The following is a 19,153-nucleotide window of genomic DNA, read 5'->3' as shown; positions in this document are numbered from 1 at the left end:
AATCTCGCCCACGACGGGTCAGCAAGTGATCATGCTCCCCAATGGACGGTCGATAACCCCACAGCAGTTTCAACAGATTCAGCAGCAACGACAGCAAGCCCTTCTTGCTCAACAGCAGCAGCAGCAGCTGATGCAGATGCAGCTCCAGCAGCAGCTTCAACAACAACAGGGTCAACAACAGGGTCAGCAGTTAGAGCAACAGCAAGCACAACAGCAACAACCAGGACAGCAGCAACAACAAGGACAGACGGGTAATAATCTCAACAATGGAACCGGTGGACCGCAGCTGCAGTCGCCTGTATTACAATCCCCACGGCTACAGTCTCCAAGGATGGCGATTCAATCCCCGAGGCAACAGAATCCACAGTTGAATCAACAACACCAGCAACAGCAGCAACAGAACTTACTCCAGAGCCCGCAATTGCAGGCACAGCAGTTGATGATGATGCAGATGCACCAACAACAGCTCCAGCAGGCCCAGTTGCAGCAACAGCAGCAACAACAGCAGCACAACATGCAGTCGACATCGTCGCTCTTGGCGCAGGCTGCCGCTGCACAGGCTGCTGCTCAGGTTGCTGCTACATCGAATGCTGGAGGCGACTTGAACGGCGGCGCTGGAGGCAATGATGGTACAGGAGATCTCAATGGAGGAGGCGGAGGGGTCGGCGGTACAGGGGTTGGATTGTTGTAATATCTTTAATGTGTCTTTTATTTTTATTATGATGGTAGTTTTATTAGTAGTATTCTTTCATTCCGTTTATTCGCATTCACGAAGAGGTAGCCTTGGGGTTTGTTTTTGTTTCCTTTTCTTCCGCGTCCTATTCCCCCGTCTTTGAACAGAACTTGTACATAAAATCAACGTTAACCGTAGAGACAAACTGATAATTGGCTAAACCCAGTCCTCTTTAATTGTGCGCAGAAGCATTAGCAACAGGAGCAGTAACATACACCGCACCAATAACAACCAGCAACATTGACCATGTCTACGGTGCCTGCATTCACACCCGCAGAGGCAAGCGCACCACGGTTCAAGGTGCATCAGCAGAGCTTCAAGTTCATGGATCAGCAACCAGTCTACATTCAGATCACGGCCATGGACAATTCTGCCTGGGTGTGGATCTCAGCAGCAGCAAGTCCAGTGATGCAACAACAGTCCTTGCAGCCTCAACAGCAGCAACAAGGTGGCGGTGGAGGAGGAGGAGGGTCGTTTGGAGAACTCGCCATGGCCATGCCCTCATCCCGACCTGGACAAGTACGAAAAAAAGATATGCAGATCGACTTTTTTTTTCATTTGAATATGAAGATCGAAAAGGCTGCAATGAGCTTATTAACACGCGTTTTCCTTGCTTAACTCTGGCGTTTGTCGATGATTGGTAATATTCTTGGTGTCTTGTTTAGCCTGCGGTATCGAGTACATTGCTAGGAAGCCCACTGGATGAGACCGCTGCCAGCATGGCTCGACGTCTTGGTAAACTTTCAAATCGAACGGGGAAGGTGGAGGGGGGGGATCTCACCCCAAAAGAATGAAGAGTTTAATTATCTTTATTTTCTTCGCGCTTTTTGAATTGTTTTTAGCGACGAGGTTTAAACGACAATTCTTGGTGAATGCGGATATCCCACCAGGGATCGATAACGCGATGCTATTGGCGTTTTCGGAGCGCAAGACTGTGGAGATGTTACAGGGGATCTTTGATGCAACGCCAGGACCAGTGGCAGCAGCAGTAGTGGATTCGGCCAGGGTTACGAATGGGGTTCATTGAACGGTTTGCTAGACCCTGCCTGTTCATGCATATACACATGCACACACACGGAGCACAGCATAGGTACAGCACAGTACAGCACAGCACAGTTACTCAATAACGCGCGAGCTTAGTTTTGATGAAGCTCTTCTTCCATATATATATATATATATATATAAAAGGCGCCATTTTTTTCTTCCTAAGGAAAGAAAGAAAGAATAGATGCGCTGAAAAATGTTCGAAGCGAAAGCGAAGGCAACATTGTGAACAAAAAAAGACCCTTGACGCATCCGCCCAATTCCATCCTCCATCCGTAGGGGGGCATTGTTGTTGGTTCTGTCTTCTCACCGTACATTCATCCCCCACGATCTTTTTTATTATTATTGCTATTGGACTCCGGGGGAGGGGGATGTCCCAGGCTGCACATTGCGTGTTGCGTATATCGATAATGACCGGAAATGTTAGGCAAGCTTAAACCTGCAGAAGCAAGTGCTCCATCATGATCTCATCCACTCGTAGATTCATTGGAACTTACTACGCAGCAACCGCTTTCGTTGAGCTGACCGGACATAAGGCGTACAAAAATAAAAATAAAAGGTCCACTCAAAGTAAACGGCGCAAACGGCCTTTCTTCCCTGCTCGATCTCTGCACCTCTCGCCTCATGCAGCCATGCGAAGCATTGCACTATCTGCAGTTGAGACAGCCCTTTGCAAAGGGACCCAACAAATGTTATTCGGCTGTAATTATCGCACACCATTGAGCAGTGAGGTTGAAAGAGGAGACATGCGCATTATCCTTCATCGAAGATATGGATCAAACCGTACCAGCACCATGTTCTGCCACTTCAAGGAGGCATGCATCAACGGAGCTACACTTACCCCAGACAAAGAAGACCAGGCTGATACTGAGCTTGGCGGTCCCTATGAAGGCGAATAAATGGAGCATGGAAGTGAGTTGGGAGTGTAGGAGTGAGAAATGGGATGGATGATCCAGTCTGTCTTTATTTTTGGGCGCAGGCACCATTTGAGTTGACCCAGGCGTCATTTGAGTGGGATTAAAGGGTGAAAATGAGTTGACTTGAGTTGTACGGTCAACTCGCCAGCCTTTATGCTAATAAAAAAGAAAAAAGACGCCTGCTTGAGGAATACGACCTTTCGAACCGCCTGGTGTGCGATTGGTCTTCATGATTGAGGTTGATCTCTGGTTTTTTACATGAGCTGGATGGTTTAGTGCGGGCAGCTCTGAATCTTTAAGGCCCCAGACACCATAGTTAACCGGCGTGCTGGTGCCAAAAGCAGCGCTTTGGGTAACCAAGCAGGCGATGGCTGCATCGTTTGATGTGCCCTGCTTGAGGAAATATGCTGATCTGCATTCGCGAGATTATCTTTGTACATCGTCCGTTGTCGACTCTAGCCTGATACTTCCAGTGTTCAAGATCAAAGCTGGTTTCCTTTTTGGCTGGCAAGGACATATCGCTAGTTCGCGTTTGCGTTTTCGTCTGGGCTGAAGCGCTTGCATTACACCATTCCATGCATAAGACGATATGCGGTATTCAAGTTGGGCTCGCAAGGACCCGTCGAAGTAGGCCGTCGTACCGGCGTTGCCAAATAAAGTTGACTTCTTTGCATTGCCCTGAAGACCGCAGCAAAGAGATCGTGATCCAAATTACTAGCACAGCATGCAGATAGATGCGCCTTCGTTTACTCGTTTGTATGTCATTGCCACCATAAAGTCACTCAAATAGATTGTTTGAAGGGGCCATTCTTTATTGCATTGTCTGTTATTCCTCCTATCGGCACCATCGGCTCAACTTGCTATCAGTCAACCTTGGTTACAAAGGTTGTGCAGAGTACACCACGGGCAGGTTGCAAGTCATCGTACTCCGAAAAAAAACCGCACAAAGCCCAAAGAGACCAAGTGGATAAAAAAAAGGGTTCAGAAACATTCTCAGGAACTCTTTTGTTTTTGCGTGAAGAAAAGGCAAAGCTCCTTGGCCCGAAGGCACGACCAGAGGTGATGATAACCTGAGGGGAGTAGGGGAGTGGGGAAATTTGGTGCTCCCGCCCAAATGCACTACTAGGGTTAATAAACCCTCTGGGGAGCGGGTATAATCCACAGGTTGAAAACCTGGGATGGGTTGCCGAGGGCACGCAATTAGTGAGGGGTTACAGTCCCAAGATCGAAGTCAAAACTCCTGGGACCTCTATAGCTATCTACTGCCGAGGGCACGCAAAGGTGAGGGGTTACAGTCCCAAGATCGAAGTCAAAACTCCTGGGACCTCTATAGCTATCTACTGCCGAGGGCACGCAAGAGTGGGGGGTTGCAGTCCCAGGATCGAAGTCAAAACTCCTGGGACCTCTATATTGCCGAGGGCACGCAAAGATGAGGGGTTACAGTCCCAGGATCGAAGTCAAAACTTCTGGGACCTCTATATTTTCTATCTAGGGAGTGGTGGAGAGCGAGTAGTGGAGTGGGAGTAGTGGAGTGGGAGTAGTGGAGTGGGAGTAGTGGAGTGGGAGTAGTGGCTTGCTGACGAGAGTGCATGTGGAGGAGGGTTGCTGGCGAGAGTGCGTGTGGAGGAAGGCTGCTGACGAGAGTGAGCACAAGAGGTGGGAGTGGGAAGGAGGAGGGTGGGAGTGGGTGGAGGAGAATGGGACTGGGTAAAGGACGAAAGGCGAGGTTGTGTCAGTAAGAGAAGAGATATGGGGTGGAGGGTGGAGAGTGGAAGGTGAAGAGCAAAGAAAAAAAGCTTATATCATACGTACCTGGAAAGAAACTTGCCGTAGAGCGCGTGAGGAAGAGTGGGGAAGAGTGTGGTGGAGGTGGGGGAGGTGAGGAAGGGAGAAGAAGGAACGCGTAAGAAGGAAAGAAAGAGATAAAACAAAGTCGAGCTTAAAATGTGCCGCGTGGTCGGTGGCTGAGTCGGTAGCAAGGGGTCTACGGAGATCGGAGGGCTCATATGGCCGCTGGGAACTGGGGGGTGGACTATGGGGAATGAGACGGTAGTGAGCATGTGCCTGAGAGTGAGCGAACAACGCGCACGGCTCATCAGAGAAAAAAGGAATCATCATTCAGCGCTGTCCACCATGAGCCCAACTTACATCAGCATCGCCTTTGCCAGCGATGAGCGTACCTTTGACAGCAAAAGTGCATGGTCGCGAACATGTTGCCATCAATTTCATGTTGAAGGTTGTTGAAGGTTGCTGATGTTCTGTTCGCGTGGTTTCGTAACAACCTTAAAAAAGGAGTGCAAACAAATAGCGCACCTACCACACGCGACTCAGCCCAAGCGAACACTGCCAATAAAGTTTGCATCAACGTGCGTTTGTTATGCTGCATGGTTCATATTTACTGCAGCAGAGAAGAGCCGGCGGACGCAGCGCCACCATTCTAATATCACCTCGACCAGTGCGTGCAAGCGATTGCGATTTGACAAACCCGGTTCCTCGTGGAGAAGACAAGAATAAACGATAAGAACACAGTGAACATGAGGTCCACAAAGAGACATCCACTGCGGAAGAAATTCTATTTTCTTCATCGCTATTGCCTTAACCTGCAGTAATAGCAAAGAGACTTTCGTGCCGGCAGGGAGTAAGAAGGAAAGGGAATACTAAAATGGTTGGCGAGCCATTTCTGTGCGATAAAGACATGCTCAAACGCACTCAGACGAAATAAAGCATTGCTTTAAACAGCTGAAAATCAGTAAACGAATATATTATGGGTGAAAACAAATGAGTTGATCGGCTTTAATACCCACTCAAATGACGCCTGGGTCAACTCAAATGGTGCCTGCGCCCAAAAATAAAGACAGACTGGATCATCCATCCCATTTCTCACTCCTACACTCCCAATTCACTTCCATGCTCCATTTATTCGCCTTCATAGGGACCGCCAAGCTCAGTATCAGCCTGGTCTTCTTTGTCTGGGGTAAGTGTAGCTCCGTTGATGCATGCCTCCTTGAAGTGGCAGAACATGGTGCTGGTACGGTTTGATCCATATCTTCGATGAAGGATAATGCGCATGTCTCCTCTTTCAACCTCACTGCTCAATGGTGTGCGATAATTACAGCCGAATAACATTTGTTGGGTCCCTTTGCAAAGGGCTGTCTCAACTGCAGATAGTGCAATGCTTCGCATGGCTGCATGAGGCGAGAGGTGCAGAGATCGAGCAGGGAAGAAAAGCCGTTTGCGCCGTTTGTTTTGAGTGGACCTTTTATTTTATTTCTGCACGCTTTGTGTAATTGTTCCCGTCATTTGAGTGGACATTATTCTGGGTCGGAATGAGTTGACCCGAGTTGCCCGGTCAACTCACATGTATACACTCGTAAAATATTGAGAGATAGTGGTCTTCTTTATTATTGACGTGCATAAAGATTAAAGACCGTTGTGCTTCCAAGCGTGAATGGCGCTCGACGGGATGTTGAACCATCCAGCGTAGTAGGCCAGGTCCGGATCCTCTGTCAGCAGCACGAACCGTTCTTCTGGGATCCGGTGGGCCTCGTCTCGTTTCCGTAACATAAAGAGGCATGCTCCCAGGATAGGGCGCCAGACTCTGGGCACATTCATGGCATTCCGAACTTCGACCTCCTCCTCCTCCTCCTCCTCCTCCTCTTCTTCTTCTTCTGTGATATTCTCCTCGGATTGTGCAGGATCTCTTCCGCGCTTCCTCGATTCTTGACCGTGGTGTTCCATAGTGCTGTCAGTTTGATAATCAGTAGGTCTCGTATCTGCACTCTTTGGATCTGTCAAAGATGGTGTCTCGTCCATATCCGCATCACCATCCTGCTCTACCTTGACGGCACCGCTTGTCCCTGCAGGGGCCTCGACTTCATCCACCAAAAAGGGCACGGCTTCACTCCAGCGTGCGAGACTGTCCTTGACGTTCTGTCCCACAAGCAATGGTTCTGACATGCCCCAGCGAGTGAGATTCAGCCGGTCATCCAGGAACCGAATGGCCTCTCTCGCCTTCTGATTCTCCTTTTCCTGACCCTTCTTGGCATGATCAAGTCGGTCAATAACGTCCAGGGGCACGATAATGAGACATCGACGATGGTCCAATAACGTCTTGATCTCCGTCAGACTCCAGACGAGCACAGAAAAGTCCACGACGCAGGTCCAGTGAGGCGCCGCGTGTTTGTCGAACTGACCCTTGGACTGTAAAGAACCAGTGGCAGCACTTTTTTCGGCGGCAGAACGTCCACGCTGTGCCACTCCCGGTACGTTAAATTTCGGCGCACCTCGTTGATAGTGATCCGTTAGTCGTGTTTGGCCAGTCAGAGGAAGCTTCACTGTTCCAGGAAGGGCCGATATAGGAATGAGTGCTCTGCTCCGCGAGTTTTCCCTCTTGACTTGCTGTCCGTCCTGACGACTGGAGTGCGCACTCTTACGCTCCGTGCTCTCCAGGCCCTTTTGTAGCGAGGACACCTGATCCTGAAGCCAATGGGACGCCAGAGCCTTTGATCCCCGTTCGCGAAGCAAACGCTACATGCACAAGATAATAAGTATTATGTCAGCCATTTGCATTTCGATGAGTCCCTTCTTCGTGCCTTTAATGCAATAATTACCTTATACTCAGCATCCAGCAGCCTGTACTGAGTGGCTCCTGTCCCATCCTCATCAGACAGTGGCTCTAAAGTCAACTCAACAACTGTTCCGCGGATGCCTTCGCTCGCTTGGATGACCTTGTCGGCGAAGAACAGTAGTCGATACAACCTCGTCTCCTCCGGGTTCTCGACAACATCAAATTGCACCGATAGCTGACAATGGAATCGACGGAAGGGCATGAGTCCATAGTGATGGTCGCGGTCCTGCTGTAAAAGACTGAGTGCCTGTTGCGAAATATCGTCCGAGCTGGGGCGTCTTTGGTCCTGAGAGTGGGCAATATTGATCAGGCTGACAAGGGATCGGAAAAACGCCACCGTGGTCGTTTTGAGCGAGAGGTCGGAGCGACTGGATATGCCTGCCCATTTCTCTTCCAGACGGATCATCCCCCATACTTGGTCCCAGTGAGATATCCAGAATTCGATCAAAAGATGGATGGGCAAGAGCAGATCCTGATTCAAGGGAGAGCGCATTGGCCCCTCGCGACTCACTATAGACAACTGGCGATTCAACACGACAGTAACCATCCCTAATAAATAGACGAGTCCAGCTCGCTGTGCCTGCTTCAACCCCATTGCGCCCTCCTTTGTCGTTGACTCGGTCGCAAATGATGACAGATTCGTTCGCGCATGAAGATCATACACAACAAAGATCATCGAAACGATCATCTTCAGAATGCTTTCCTCAGATCCTTCCTTGTTCAGTCTGGACTGTAGCTTTTGATTGAAAACACCCATGAGAGTCGAGTTGCTGAAAGTGATACTAAAAGTGACCAATGCAATATAATAAGGTTAGTACATGTGAGCATTCTTCAGGTTCATGACAGCACGACCAACATATCTTCGTAGCTGGGAGATGCATACCTGTCGAGGTGAGGTGCAAAGAGGTCCATCTGAATTTTGATAAACAATACATTTAGGTCACATCTTGTCATGGCCAACTGCTGCGCTGAAGTACGGTTGGCTACCCGGGGACTACCCGTGTCCTCATCCGTGCTCATGGCGTCGGTCGGATTGTCAACGGCCAGACATATGGAGGATAGCAAGTCCTTGACTCGATTCTGGTATCGAGAGAAAAATACCTTTAGATTGTCTCGCACTACGATCGATGGGTATTTTGTTCCCAAGCTATAACAGGAGAAAGATTACAAAGCTACAGTGATTAGTAATCCGTCTTCGAGTCATTTGTGCGACGCCCTTTTATCCCCAGGAAAAAACCTTACCTGAGAGTGTACCAATACAGCGCATCCAGGTCATCGTTGGCATACGAAGCAAGGATCGCCAGCTGACCATACGGTTTCCCACTGTCCGGGAATGTTTGGATCGCCCGCTTATAGAACCTGTGCGCGGCCTGCCAATCCGATGCAGAGGGTTTAATGGGCGGCGCGTTTTGGTTTGTTCCAGAGTGATGCGCAGTTGCCAGCGTGGCCTGAGTCTCCAGACGGATGTTGGTTCTGTATCGTGCCAAGTCTCCCAGATAAATGAAACATTTTTGGATGCAGCTCGCAATCGCCTCGGTCGAGTAGATCGGTCCGGGCGGCTCTTCTTTTGTTCTCGACTGCTGGCGACTGCGACCACTCTTGCTGCGACTCTGTGAGGGCTTAATTTCACTGGCTGTCATCAATTTGCTCTTAGTGGCCCCTGCCTCAGACTGGAGTACCTCTACTGCAACGGTGCTCAGGTCGAGATCATGTTCACAACGCAAGGCCGTGATCATTTCATGATAGAACCCTGTCCCTTTGTCCAACAATTTGCTGAGCTCGTCCATGATCTCCTGGCGACGACTACTGCTCTTATCGAGCTGTTGTTGACATTGCGCGATTTTATTTAAAAATGGTTAGAGACACTGCACTGCGGCTGAAAAAAAAGATATAACCAGTCCTTCGTGAGCACTTTTTCATTACTCACCTTTCTCAGCTCAGCCCGCAGTTCCTCGATGGGTGTATAGAATACGTGCCTCCAGAGGCGCTCATCAACCGATTTTTCGACTGCGGTAACCAAATCTTCGAGCAACACAACCTCGTAGACGTCCTTGAGACTAGCGTGCAGTAGCATTGATTTCAAATGAATTGATGGAGATAAGACATTCCGAGTTAGAGAAGGCATGCGTACGTAAGAGACATCCATTGTTCCCAGCATATCCTTGAAGGTATACCTGTCTCTTAGGAAGGTCAATTCTTCATGGCTGGAACGAAAATGGGATGAAGGAGGCACTTGGAAGCCCTGCTCTTCCTGCTGTGGTGGCTGCTGCTGTCGACCGCCGCGTCTTTGGTTCTGAGGAGAAGCTGATGCTTGCCTGCGATGACTTGAAGAGGTTGAAGAAGTATCGGACAGGTTCAAGCGTCGCTCACTGGCGAGCGAAGAGGGATGCGAAGAGTTGCTGGATCGATATCCGACCTTGTTGGCCTCTACATGCTGCTGGATAGTTTGTTCAATGAGGGTGGCATCTCTAGAAACAGCGAGGATCGATACAAACGAGCTGGTTAGTCAGGAAGGTCGGCAAACAGAGGCGGTTTTGACACTAAAGAAAAAAAAAAAAAAAAAAAAAAAAGAGTATGGAAAACCACATTGTGATAGGTGCTCTACTCTTGGTTTGGATGTCCAAGTGCTCGTTTCTTACAAATAAAGCTGTCGCACAATCTGGATGTGATGTTCAGGAGAGAGTTGACTGGTGGAACTTGACATCCTCTATGGCCATGTTATAGTAGTGTAGTGTTGATGTTGTCGATGGCAATGTGAAATGGAGACAACGACGGGGTTGAACGAATGCTGTGAAGGTGGAAAAGTGCGTGAAGAAGGAAGAACGTCGTGCGTGCGTTCATTTTCCAATTGTCATTTGTATACCACTTAACTAGTGGTGTGAAGACTTAACACTATCCTCGATTATAAAGCTAATTGCATTGAGATAGCATGAATTTCAACAGTAATAATTCAAACTTTATTCATAATAATTCCACCGCACATAACCTCCCAAGCCATCGCAGCGGACTTTTATCGCCCAGTCTGTGGGATCCCTGCGCATCTCTTGATTCCTTCCATCCCAGTCGCCTGTCTGCATCGCCCTTTCTTCTTTCCCGGCTTGTATACACCCATCACATACTGACATCGCCATCATGACCTCGGAAATAAACAGTGAGTTGCCCCGCCTCTTTTCCTTCCGACTTTGGCCTCTGACCACGCGTCCTCGCTTCATTACACAGCCGCGCCAGAGGGAAGACCTCGCTCATTGGAAGGGTTCTTCAGGTCTAACGCTCTTTCTTGTTTCTCATCACGCATTGTCCCATAGCTCGTGCCATCAAGGTCGACAACTCCAGTCTGGCTGACCTCAAGAACGCTTGCGATGAAGCACTCAAGGAGGTACGAAGGCAGCAGTGAGTTCTGCGCTGTCTGTCCTGTGTGACAAATCAATGCAACTCCGGCTCTGTTGTCGCCACGTCAACGACCTCCTAATTCAATTGATCCATTGCCCCAATATTTTAATATAGTACCTCGAATCGAAGGGAGGATACAAACAGAGTCACAGGCATACGGATACCAAACTGGTTCTCGGATATCTGGGATGTGCCTTCGCTGCCGCAGGATCGTACTATGGATATATTCACCCATTTGAGCTGCCAGCAACAAAGTTCTGGACCCTGGTCAGCGTTGTTCTGTAAGAATGATAAACCAATTGTCGTTCAGATCGACTGCACCTGCGTTTTATCGTCCGGTGATCATGCTAACACGGATGCTCTTGACCCCTTTCATCTTTAGCTATTACCTGTTCAATGCCCTCATGATGGCCTACGCATATTTCGTCGAGAGGGACACCATCTTTTCAGGAACCAAAACCACCGCTGTAAGCTCTCTTTCTCTTTCTGCGGCGTTTTTTTCGCTCTGCGGTCATTGGAAATGTTTAATTTTTTTCGTGCGCCTTTTACTAAGTGCGCTTTCTTTATTTTTCCATCTTGACGCAGAATGGCACGCAGACGATCTCCGTGGGCTCTAATGTCAAGCATTACAGCCCTTACTATGATCTCGAAATCCACATGGAGTTCTCTGGTAAGACTGCGTCCTCAACGACAAAGAAATCAACCCACCAGCAGTTCTCGACAGCATTCCGCTACTGGTTCGATGAGGACGGTGTGCTGGCCCATGATCTTTTTGAGGCAGACATTGCAAAGTTCTTCGCTAATACCGAGGCCACACATGTCGAATAAGATGTCGTTTTCAGGACCAATGGTCTCTTACCCACGGAGTTGGATACACTAGCAAGAGAAGAACATGAGAAGCGAGTTCTACACATGCCATACCATACCATACCAAAATATAAAAAAAAATGCCCTGTTTATTTTCTGCCGTCTGGAGCAGTTTGTTTGTAAATGATGTTTGTTGTCTGACACGCGACGCGACGCGCGTCATGTACGCGTACACGCCCACACGCACAGCACAGATCCTGTGGCATAAGGTTCGCTTTGTTCTCTTGACCTCTTCTCATTCCTCTCGACTTTAACCACCACGACTATTCACCATGCCCTCTGTTGATGCCCCTACTGCTAACAACTCTTCGAACCCCTCTCAGCTCGAAGCGATCATCTCGACATTCACTTCGCTGACCGACCCACTTGCCATCAACGACGCCCTCCTTGTCTTAAACCATGCCCTACAAGGTGAGGTCATGCATCTTGAACACCATGTGCCTTCGAGCTCACTCCATTGTGCCTTTACCGACATTCATTAATCTCTATCTCCTCCAGGAACGAACTCTGCCGAGGTCACACAACGGATTCTGGAATCCATTCCTTTGGCCCACTTTTTCCAGCTCTTACAAACAGATCATGGTGACGAAACCGAATTCATGATCGACCGGACTTGCAACGTATTAGAGTCGCTTCTTTCGCAGCAGCCATACTCCACAATTGTTCAGGATCCACTCATGTCCGGGGCGCTCCTACAAGCACTGAGCTCGCCTTCTCCTAAAGTGCATATCCTGGGATTATCTCAGGTTGATAAGGTCGCCAAGGAGGATCTTTCTGTTCTACGATCGATCGTAAGAACGCCCAATGGGCGCAGGATAGCAGCGAAAATGATTTTTTATAGTGCTATGATTCATTTTCACTAACAAGATGTCATTGCTGCGGTGCGTAATGATAGCTGACATCGGATGTCTTTAAAGCATCGGTGGAGGGCATTGCCTCAGACAACATCTCAATTGCTGAACGATCGAAACAGACGCTACTGAAGGTAACGGACCTCTGCTTTTCAGGATTCGTAGCTCCCAACAGCACTTCATACGTACATCTTACTCAACCGTCTGTTTTTCGCCCCTCCTTCCTCCCCCGTACATTTAGATCTGCAATGACCAGGAGCGGCTCGAGGAAGTTATCAAGTCTGACGCATCACTGTCTATGATTCGAGATCTTGTCCATTCCAGGTATTGATTTTCGGTCACATTCTTTCATTGACGTTTTTGCTTCCAGTCGCTATATAGGATATTCATATCACTCACCATGCAGACCTTTTCTTTTTTTCGCCTTGAATGTTCACTAGAAGTTCGCTCGTACAGCTACGGATGATTGAGGCATTGACGGAATTGGCGGGGCGGTCACACGAGTCATTGGCTGTTCTGGAAGCCGCTGGTCTGCTGGACGCACTCAAGACTGGACTCAGTGCAACAGATATTTTGACCCGATTCAATATCATTGAGATCCTATCTGAGGTTAGTATCCAGCAATCGGTCGGTCGTCGATTACTCCGAATGATCAAGCCTCATATCTCACTTTTCTACTCACTTTGTTTTCATCGTATAGCTTGGTGCGACAACAGCAGGCAGCGAGTTCTTGGATTCTTCAGGCATCTTGACTCGGATAGCGGCTGTGGTGCAAGATGAAACCAATGAGGATCACCTGGGCATGAATGCGATTGCCAAACTGTATGGCAAACTGGGTGCGTCCGACAAGGTCGATTTCGTAACTCTGGATATGAGGTATCAGATCCTATCGCAGCTCGAACGGCTCATGATTGGCGATGATGACTTTGAACCCGATGAGACCTTGAAGGTGATCAAGAGCTCTTTAAGTTCAACAATATGAATTCACGGCTCCATCTGTATTTCAATCTGCTTATATTTCCTCGACCTTTTTTATTTATTTTGCGTGTTTGGTTTTTTAGATCGAAGCAATGGCTTCTATGGGACTAATCGGCGGCAATGTTCAGAATGTAGAGTGGTTCTCTCAGAGCCATTGCGCTGAAGCGTTTATTGATCGACTCAGCCTGCTACCCAGAGACTCCAAGGTGGCATGGTATCACTCCTTTGCCCAGATCTTGGCTTGCAGGTAAAGGCTGGAATCTACTTTGACCTCAAATAATTTTGTCCGCAAACGTTGACTGCATCATGGTGTCCATGTTAACTGATGTATTGTTCTCTTCTTTCTTCGATTTAGCCCCGATCCTTCTCCTGAGACTGAAAGGATCGTTGCGGGATTATACGATAAGATGGATGGACCAGGACAGAGTCCGTTCATCTTGCGCCTACTCGTTTCCGCAAAGTCTCAAACAGTCGAGCTGTCGCTGGCCGCATTGTCGGCGATGATAGTTCTGGCGCGCTACCCTTTTGCAGTACAGGTAAGTCATGACGACGGATCTGCTTCTGTCCTTTCCGTAATTTATTAAGATGGCTAATATTTTACCTTTTTTTTTTTTTTTTAAGAAAATGGGCTTGCAACGGGACTTCATCACGTTTCTCTGGGAACGAAATGCTGGGCTATCACACTCTCAAAAGGTGCCACGGCCGCTATGACCAAACCAAACCGATGTTCACGATTTTTTTTTAATGACACTGACTAATGCTCTCAAATCCTTAATAGGTGGCCAAACACCAGGTGATCGAGGCAATGCTCAAGACCTTCCATGAAGTGAAGAACACCTCCAACATTGAACTTTTGACGATGGAGCAGGCCACTCGTCTGGACTTGATTCGTCGCCAGGGTCCTTTCTATCAGCGTGCCACAGCAACTGTCGCCATCCAGGACATGGCCGCTTAGGCATTCAGGCGAAACAAAATAAGAGGACAATAAAGATACTCTTTTTTCAAATAAAAAACAATCTGATTCTTTATTTACGAGTGCTTATGTGAATTCATGCTGCAGATTTGATTATACAAGATGTTGCAAGAAAAATAAGGACAAATACATATGTTCTTCTGCGAGGAATAAAGAATTGACAGGAGTAACAGCAAAGGAGAAACAAATGAACAAAATACATGAACATAAACAGACACTTTTTTAACAAGATGCAGACGGTAAAAGAAGGGTAAAGGGATTGGATGGTGGGGAATTGTACAATGATGCTTTCTCTGGTTTTCTTTTCTTCCTCTTTTTCAGTCCTTAGTTCACAGCAACGGTGGGAGGTACCTTCTCAGGTCTCTGGATGGGCTTGCGATCCTGGAAACCTCCACGGGAGGGACGACCACGGTTTCCCCCCTGGGGGCCCTGATGGCCGTTTGAGCCATTCTGATAGTGAAAGGGACGGCCACTATTCTGGAACACATTACGGCTAGGACGGCGCTCCTCTGCCAAAACAATCTCGGAGCCAACGTTGACCTTGTTCTGCTTCAAAGCTGCCTGGACAGCCTCCACGGATTCAAAATCGACATAGGCACAGTTTCTCTTGGAAGTCCGCTCGACATTCTTGACGGGTCCAAATTGATTAAATGCCTCGCGCAACTGATCCAAGCTCATCTTATCAGTGATGTTCTTGACATAGATTCCATGGACCTCCTCCCGTCCGCTATGTCTCTGTCCCTGGGGCCTATTCTGGGTAGGCTGAGCAGCCTGGGGCTTGGGAGTGGGCTGGGAGACGTTGATGGAAGATCCTTTAGCAGGAGCGACATGGGCTCCCCACTGGTTCGAGTTGATGGCAGCCAAGTTGGCCCAGGTCTTGGGCTTGGAGGGCTCAACTGGAGCGGGAGCGGGAGTAGGCGCGGGTGTTTCGACTGGGGCAGCAGCAGTAGGAGCAGGCGCGGCCTCGATCTCAGACGCAGCGGCAGTGGTGGTGGCAGCACCGTTCTGCTTTTTGGAAGGTTCAGGTGTCTTTGGCTTCTCTGCGGGCTCAGCCTCCTTCTTGATATCCTTCTTAGCGTCCTTCTTGGCATCCTTGCTGTCTTCCTTCCTGGCGTCCTTCTTCTCAGTCTTCTTGTCGTGCCTCTTGTGCTCGGCCTTCTTTTCAACATGCTTCTTCTCCTCAATAACAGGCTTCTTTTCCTCGACAGGCTCGGCAGCAGGGATCTCGATGGGAATGGCAGTCTCGGTGGGCTCAACAGTCTCGGTGGGTTCAGCAGTCTCGATGGGTTCAGTAGCCTCGACTGGAACAGCAATGGTGAGGACCTCCACCTCACAGACCGCAGCTTCCTCGATGGGTACAGGGGCGAGGGCGACCTCGATCAAGTTCGCCTCGTCACTTTCGATAATAATAGCCTCCTCCGCCGCAACTTCGACCTCGATCTCATTGTCGTCTTTGAGGTAGCGGAAGATATCATTCAGGACATAATATCCCTTGGGTTGCTCGGCCAGGAAGAAGGTCTGGACGAATTTCTGCGAGGGACCACCCTTGTTGGACATTTCGCCTAGGACCTGGACCATGATTCCGCCGTTCAGGGAGCTCTGGCTGTCGACATTGCTGACCAAAACCTTGCAGTCTTCGAAGTCGAGTTCAAGAATCTTGGCGTGGATGCTCTATTGTTATGGAAGGAGGGCCATGAAATAGATCGTTAGCAATTTGTGTAGGCCCGGCATCGGCCACCAAAGTAAAAAGAAAATCGTATTCCTGTATACATGCAGGAACACATGCGACGCATGGGAGCACTGGTCTGGATGAAGCTGCTTGATTCTATACTTGATCAATCAGCACCGCAAACCACACCCTCTTTGGACGCCTCATCCCATCCGATAGCATTGATGCTAGCAACTTGCCTGTTGACCGTGGCAAATATGGGGCTCCTCACCCTGAATGCCATGGCTCATGGTCGATTGTTTATTGTAGAAGCAGTGGAGACGGCTGGGTTCCTTGTTCAAGAAGGTGTAGTACTCGTGGACGAACATCATGCCGACCTCGTGCGAGTTAGCGGCGGGCTCGCCATTGGCGGGGGCGGTGGAGTTTGCGGTAGTGGCGGTCATTGTGATCTTTTTTTTTAAGATATTATATATATATATACAGCGAAAGAGAGGGAGACTCTAGGAGTTGTTGGCCAAGAAAGAGATCTAGATGGCGATGAGAAGACAGGACGAATGGTTGGATGTCAGTAACGGATCTTTGCGTTCAGAATCAGAAAAAAGGGGGAGCAACATAAAAGGGGGGAGAAATGAAGACACAGAGAGTTGAGGTGGTTATGCAAGGTCGGAACAAGAGGAAGGGAGAACAAAAGAACCATCGCCACTGTTCCCTAATCCACACTCAACAGCGCATGAATACGAATGAATATTATGAACATGTAGCAATAGCAAACATGAAACATTGAACTGGTCCTTCTTTGGTGATGGCAATGGTGGTATCGGGACTCAATACTCTCAAGCAGAAAACAGAACAAAAAAGAAAAAAAAAAAAAAAAAAAAGAGAAACGCAGATCAGACCTGTTCCCCACCAAGGTCATCGTCAGCTACACCCTCCTCTTATGCACCCCCCTCACGGTCATCAAACTCCTGTCGTGTGTGATCCATGGTCCACTTCCATTCTTTGCACATCCTGTCTGGTCCAATGGTGTCCTGCAACTTTCCCATATTTACTTCGCCACCATTTTCTTTTTCTGTCCTGATCAGCAAGGATGAAGGAGGTCCAGTGGGTCCAACAGGAGAGAGAGTGGTTTGTTGAAGTCGTTTTTGGCTGACGTCTTTCATCTCATCTGGTTCTATGCTGTCAGGATGCAACTCGGGTAGCCATAGAAAACGAATGTTGCCACCAAAAAAGGCATCCCTCTCAGGGTAAAAAAAAAAAAATGCTTGACCAGAAAAAACTCTCTACCGTAACAATAGGCATGAAAAAGAAGGATGAAAGCAAATTGTAAGGACGACTTACCGATGATGGTATGGAAAAAGCTAGCGGTCTTGTTTAGTCGCAGACGATGAGGTTGGTTGCAGTGATGAGGATTGGGGGAGTGGATGCAAAGAAAGGGTGCAGCTTTGAGTGAGGGGGAGAAGGTGAAAATGATAGAACAGAAAAGAAAATCCTGGAAAAGCACGCCCCCCCTGTGGCCTTTTATAGGTGCACTCAAGGCTTTCTTTCTTCTTTCAGAAACAAACACATCCAGTCCATCGTCGGTGTTCAGATACAATGCAGCTGCCACCATCTCTTGTTGATCTCCTGCTCAGGTGTGTTTACTTGCCCTCTACTCTGTGTCCAAGCTGACTGTGCCTTCGTGGTCGTGCCACTTACCTCGATGACTACGGTCTCAGGCTATGTAGCCTCCATTGCGCATGATTGGATAGTTCGTGCAAGGGATAGTCGTCCATCAGGAGGGACATCACATTCTATGGGTCGCCAGCACCAAAGGCGGATCGATGGAAGTTTTGAGAACCTTGGGTCCCGGTGGCTTGAGGGCGAATCTGATTGGACACTCGCACAGCCCGTCCATTGGGACCTGAAAAAAGTGAAGCTTGGAGGGCCTTGTTGTAAATATTGTGTACAAACACAGCTACACAAACACATATTTTGTAGACTACACGTACCCCTGTGGTTGGTGGTGCACAGAAGGAAACAAAAGGTGAGAGGGCGTGTGTGTATTACTTGTCGACCCTTGCTGTAAATGCTGCTGCATGCTCTGGATGAGTAAGCTAAGCTGCAGCACAGTGGGGGTAGAGAGAGAGAGAAAGAGAGAAAGAGGACTGAAGCGCGTCCTAAACCGATGGGAGCACAAAGTATAAAACCAGGGTTGGCCTTCTTCTTCGCTTGGGCCCATTGGGCGTAATCCTGCTGCTCAGAAGAGAAGAAACAGAAGGGCGCACAAACAAAAAGGGAAAATATACAAAGGCTACAAGGTTAGAGCTTTCTTTATCCTTTGTCCTTCTCTCTCTTGAACTCCACCTTCTTCCTGCCGCCTTCCTCCTCTCTCCCTTCAACTTGCGTTGGAACCATGGACATCTATGAGCACCAGTCCAGTTGCGCCGAGCTAAAGCCTGTCGCTATCGACGTTGATGCCGATGTCAACGTTGGCACCGGCTTGGGACTCATTACCCCTGAAATTGCACACTCCTCCACCCCATCCCTGCTACATCCGCCTCTTATCCATGCATCTTCCTCAACGTCTGCAACGCCCGCAACAACAACACCAACAACATACCCCGCATCAAAATTATCCGTATCTCGACCCCCATCTCCATCCCTGTCAGCCTCACACTTGTCCGTCAAAAACGAACACGGCGGAGCAAGGGCGCCCAGTATACTCAGTCGACACTCTTCACGCGCGCCTAGTATTCAGCATGTGGCCGCCACTGCAGCAGTGCTGATAAGCAATCCAACAGCAAGACGGTTACGCATGAACGTGTATTCGGAGCTGGTTCGCGGCTGGTATTACCTCTCGACCAGCTCAAAAATACTGCTTTCGTACTACATCATGGCCACCATGGTCGAGGTATGCGACATTCTATCTGAAGCAACTGTTCGGCATGTTTGCTGGCATGCAAAAAAAAAGGATAAAAAATCCTTACCATATTATTGTTATATATCCAGATTATAGTAACAATAACTGTAGTGGTGATTGAACGAAAGAACGCACACGAATGCTCCTTCCTCATCATCTTCCTCGCACTGTACCTGACCCGGGCCATTGTCATTTGCGTGTTGCT

General features: G+C 48.7%; 7 protein-coding genes across 7 annotated transcripts in view; 5 read left to right on the top strand and 2 right to left on the bottom strand.

The window, feature by feature from the left end:
- The window catches only part of BC939DRAFT_441227 (uncharacterized protein), a 3,811-nt gene extending 3,022 nt beyond the window's left edge, over positions 1-789 (top strand). The window contains exon 3 of the mRNA XM_051554192.1: positions 1-789. This exon is cut by the window's left edge and continues 1,975 nt beyond it. Coding sequence (XP_051415687.1) covers positions 1-691 — 691 coding nt within the window. The 3' untranslated portion in view covers positions 692-789.
- On the top strand, positions 790-1,921 carry BC939DRAFT_441225 (uncharacterized protein). The gene is made up of 3 exons (XM_051554191.1): positions 790-1,252; positions 1,399-1,468; positions 1,576-1,921. Exons 1-3 carry the CDS (start codon positions 980-982, stop codon positions 1,758-1,760), a joined length of 528 nt encoding a protein of 175 aa, XP_051415686.1. The 5' UTR covers positions 790-979; the 3' UTR covers positions 1,761-1,921.
- Positions 1,922-5,949: 4,028 nt separating this feature from the next.
- BC939DRAFT_526110 (uncharacterized protein) lies at positions 5,950-10,200 on the bottom strand. The gene is made up of 6 exons (XM_051561349.1): positions 9,961-10,200; positions 9,249-9,789; positions 8,564-9,141; positions 8,205-8,468; positions 7,305-8,103; positions 5,950-7,221 (listed from the first exon to the last, which is right to left on the bottom strand). The coding sequence occupies exons 1-6, from the start codon at positions 10,023-10,025 to the stop codon at positions 6,115-6,117; spliced, it is 3,354 nt and encodes a 1,117-aa protein (XP_051415685.1). The 5' UTR covers positions 10,026-10,200; the 3' UTR covers positions 5,950-6,114.
- Positions 10,201-10,295: 95 nt separating this feature from the next.
- Positions 10,296-11,678, top strand: BC939DRAFT_441216 (signal peptidase complex subunit 2). The gene is made up of 5 exons (XM_051554190.1): positions 10,296-10,472; positions 10,627-10,697; positions 10,826-10,992; positions 11,094-11,178; positions 11,297-11,678. Exons 1-5 carry the CDS (start codon positions 10,454-10,456, stop codon positions 11,537-11,539), a joined length of 585 nt encoding a protein of 194 aa, XP_051415684.1. The 5' UTR covers positions 10,296-10,453; the 3' UTR covers positions 11,540-11,678.
- On the top strand, positions 11,679-14,419 carry BC939DRAFT_441214 (26S proteasome non-ATPase regulatory subunit 5). The gene is made up of 10 exons (XM_051554189.1): positions 11,679-11,989; positions 12,077-12,369; positions 12,474-12,563; positions 12,671-12,753; positions 12,870-13,038; positions 13,130-13,378; positions 13,491-13,654; positions 13,763-13,943; positions 14,029-14,100; positions 14,186-14,419. The coding sequence occupies exons 1-10, from the start codon at positions 11,851-11,853 to the stop codon at positions 14,360-14,362; spliced, it is 1,617 nt and encodes a 538-aa protein (XP_051415683.1). The 5' UTR covers positions 11,679-11,850; the 3' UTR covers positions 14,363-14,419.
- On the bottom strand, positions 14,404-16,879 carry BC939DRAFT_441212 (uncharacterized protein). Its single transcript, XM_051554188.1, has 2 exons — positions 16,289-16,879; positions 14,404-16,051 (listed from the first exon to the last, which is right to left on the bottom strand). Exons 1-2 carry the CDS (start codon positions 16,490-16,492, stop codon positions 14,705-14,707), a joined length of 1,551 nt encoding a protein of 516 aa, XP_051415682.1. The 5' UTR covers positions 16,493-16,879; the 3' UTR covers positions 14,404-14,704.
- Positions 16,880-18,341: 1,462 nt separating this feature from the next.
- On the top strand, positions 18,342-19,140 carry BC939DRAFT_12569 (uncharacterized protein). The gene is made up of 2 exons (XM_051550027.1): positions 18,342-18,939; positions 19,045-19,140. Exons 1-2 carry the CDS (start codon positions 18,442-18,444, stop codon positions 19,045-19,047), a joined length of 501 nt encoding a protein of 166 aa, XP_051415681.1. The 5' UTR covers positions 18,342-18,441; the 3' UTR covers positions 19,048-19,140.
- Positions 19,141-19,153: the final 13 nt, after the last annotated feature.

The sequence above is a fragment of the Gamsiella multidivaricata genome (assembly GCF_025024155.1).
Source record: "Gamsiella multidivaricata strain RSA 2152 chromosome Unknown BC939scaffold_10, whole genome shotgun sequence".
Classification (NCBI taxonomy): Eukaryota; Fungi; Mortierellomycota; class Mortierellomycetes; order Mortierellales; family Mortierellaceae; genus Gamsiella; species Gamsiella multidivaricata.
Note: the sequence above shows the minus strand (reverse complement) of the source record. Positions and strands in the feature narration are given on the sequence as shown.